This window comes from Nanorana parkeri, unplaced genomic scaffold (genome assembly GCF_000935625.1).
Source record: "Nanorana parkeri isolate BGI_ZX_2015 unplaced genomic scaffold, ASM93562v1 scaffold939, whole genome shotgun sequence".
NCBI lineage: Eukaryota > Metazoa > Chordata > Amphibia > Anura > Dicroglossidae > Nanorana > Nanorana parkeri.
In genome coordinates, this window is record NW_017307207.1 from 165,703 (window position 1) to 167,189 (window position 1,487).

The 1,487-nt window shown below is 37.4% G+C and overlaps 1 protein-coding gene across 1 annotated transcript in view; it reads left to right on the plus strand.

Moving 5' to 3' along the window:
- TMEM150B (transmembrane protein 150B) overlaps positions 1–601 on the plus strand; it is a 10,448-nt gene extending 9,847 nt beyond the window's left edge. Inside the window, exon 6 of the mRNA XM_018566338.1 lies at positions 408–601. Coding sequence (XP_018421840.1) covers positions 408–601 — 194 coding nt within the window. The remainder of the gene's footprint in view (positions 1–407) is intronic.
- The last annotated feature ends 886 nt before the right edge of the window (positions 602–1,487 follow it).

Here is a 1,487-nt window from a genome sequence, read left to right on the forward strand (position 1 = left end):
ATAAAAAAGGTATATTGTATAAAGAGTCCTGTGTAGAAATGTATAATAACACTGTGAAGTGATCCGATTATCTTAGGTGTGTCTCAGTGCTTACGCCACACATCCAAGTGATCAATGAACAAACTTTCAGTGTAAAGCCGTGCTCCTGTATCCACACTTAATTCTGCTCACCTTCTGATGTGTACCATAACTACAATGTTTTAGTAAAGTCACTTGTGCCCTCCCACACATTGTGGGGACAATGGTCCAAAATTGTAATGCTGTACTTCCTTTTTCACATGACTATAGTCTGTGCAATCAAATGGTTTAGCACATTTGACAAAATTAATACACATGTGCACACATAAATTCTAAAAATTTGTACATTTCCATTATCTGAATTTTCATTCCTTAACAAGAACGAACAGTGATCGCGTTTGCTGCAGTCAAAATGCCATCAATAGCTGCTATATGTGAATGGATGGTGGCCGTCATGTTATTTGCATTGTTTGGACTGTTCTCTGTTGACTTCTGGCACATTGATGGACACTTCTTCCATGTAAAGAAAAGGATAGCCATTCCTAATGAAATACAAGTTTCCACTCTCACGCTGACTACGTAAGGATTCTAATGCACTTGCTGTGGAACTGAAGTGCCTCTCTGGTTAGTTTTTGGAGAATTCCAAGGGTATTAATTTATTTGGATTTATCAGGATTACCATTCCATTTGGATATCAACCAAAACAAGCCTTGATTAGAGCCAAAGGTTCTACACATTTCAGTATTTGACTGTGTCTGATACATTTCAATGCAACACGATGTTCCTTTTTTTTTTTTTAACAAAAAATTTTGTTAGGGCTCAAGATGATGTGCCCACTTAATGTTCAATTTGTACTACCCCAATTCAAGACAAGCATTGTCTATATACATTGTGCATCTAAGTATCTTAGAAACACCAATTTGTTGATTGATCTTTGATCTATCTAAGCTAAACTCCATGCGAATAGGTTACTACACAGTTCAAATACATATATGTGAACGGCTGATACTGCTTCAAAAGTAGTCATTCAGTTTAGTTAGTCCAGAGAGCCAGGCACCATTGCCAGACAAAACAAGGTCTGATAACCCCTGTTATCCCGCAAATAAGCAAAACAGTTTGTTCACTGACTTAGCCTTTCTACTTACTGGACAATGCAGGAGCAGTAGCAGGATCTTTAATTCTGGCTGTTGAGAGCTCGGGGGCTGGTATATTTTTGTATTGAAATTCTCAGCAACTGCTCCCGGACAAGGTATTTGTACAAAGCAATGGGTGAGTTTAGTGTAAGGACTAAATTTATAGGTTGTTTTGGTTATTGTTAAAGTCAAGAATTAGGGGTCCAGACCGTCCAGCTAATATTTCAGAACTAAGATTAGCATTAGACTTTAGGGGAGGAGACTATGGGATCTACTTATAAACAATTGTCATTGCTTATTTATTCAGCAAAATTGCATGTAAATTTGTTCTGTGTG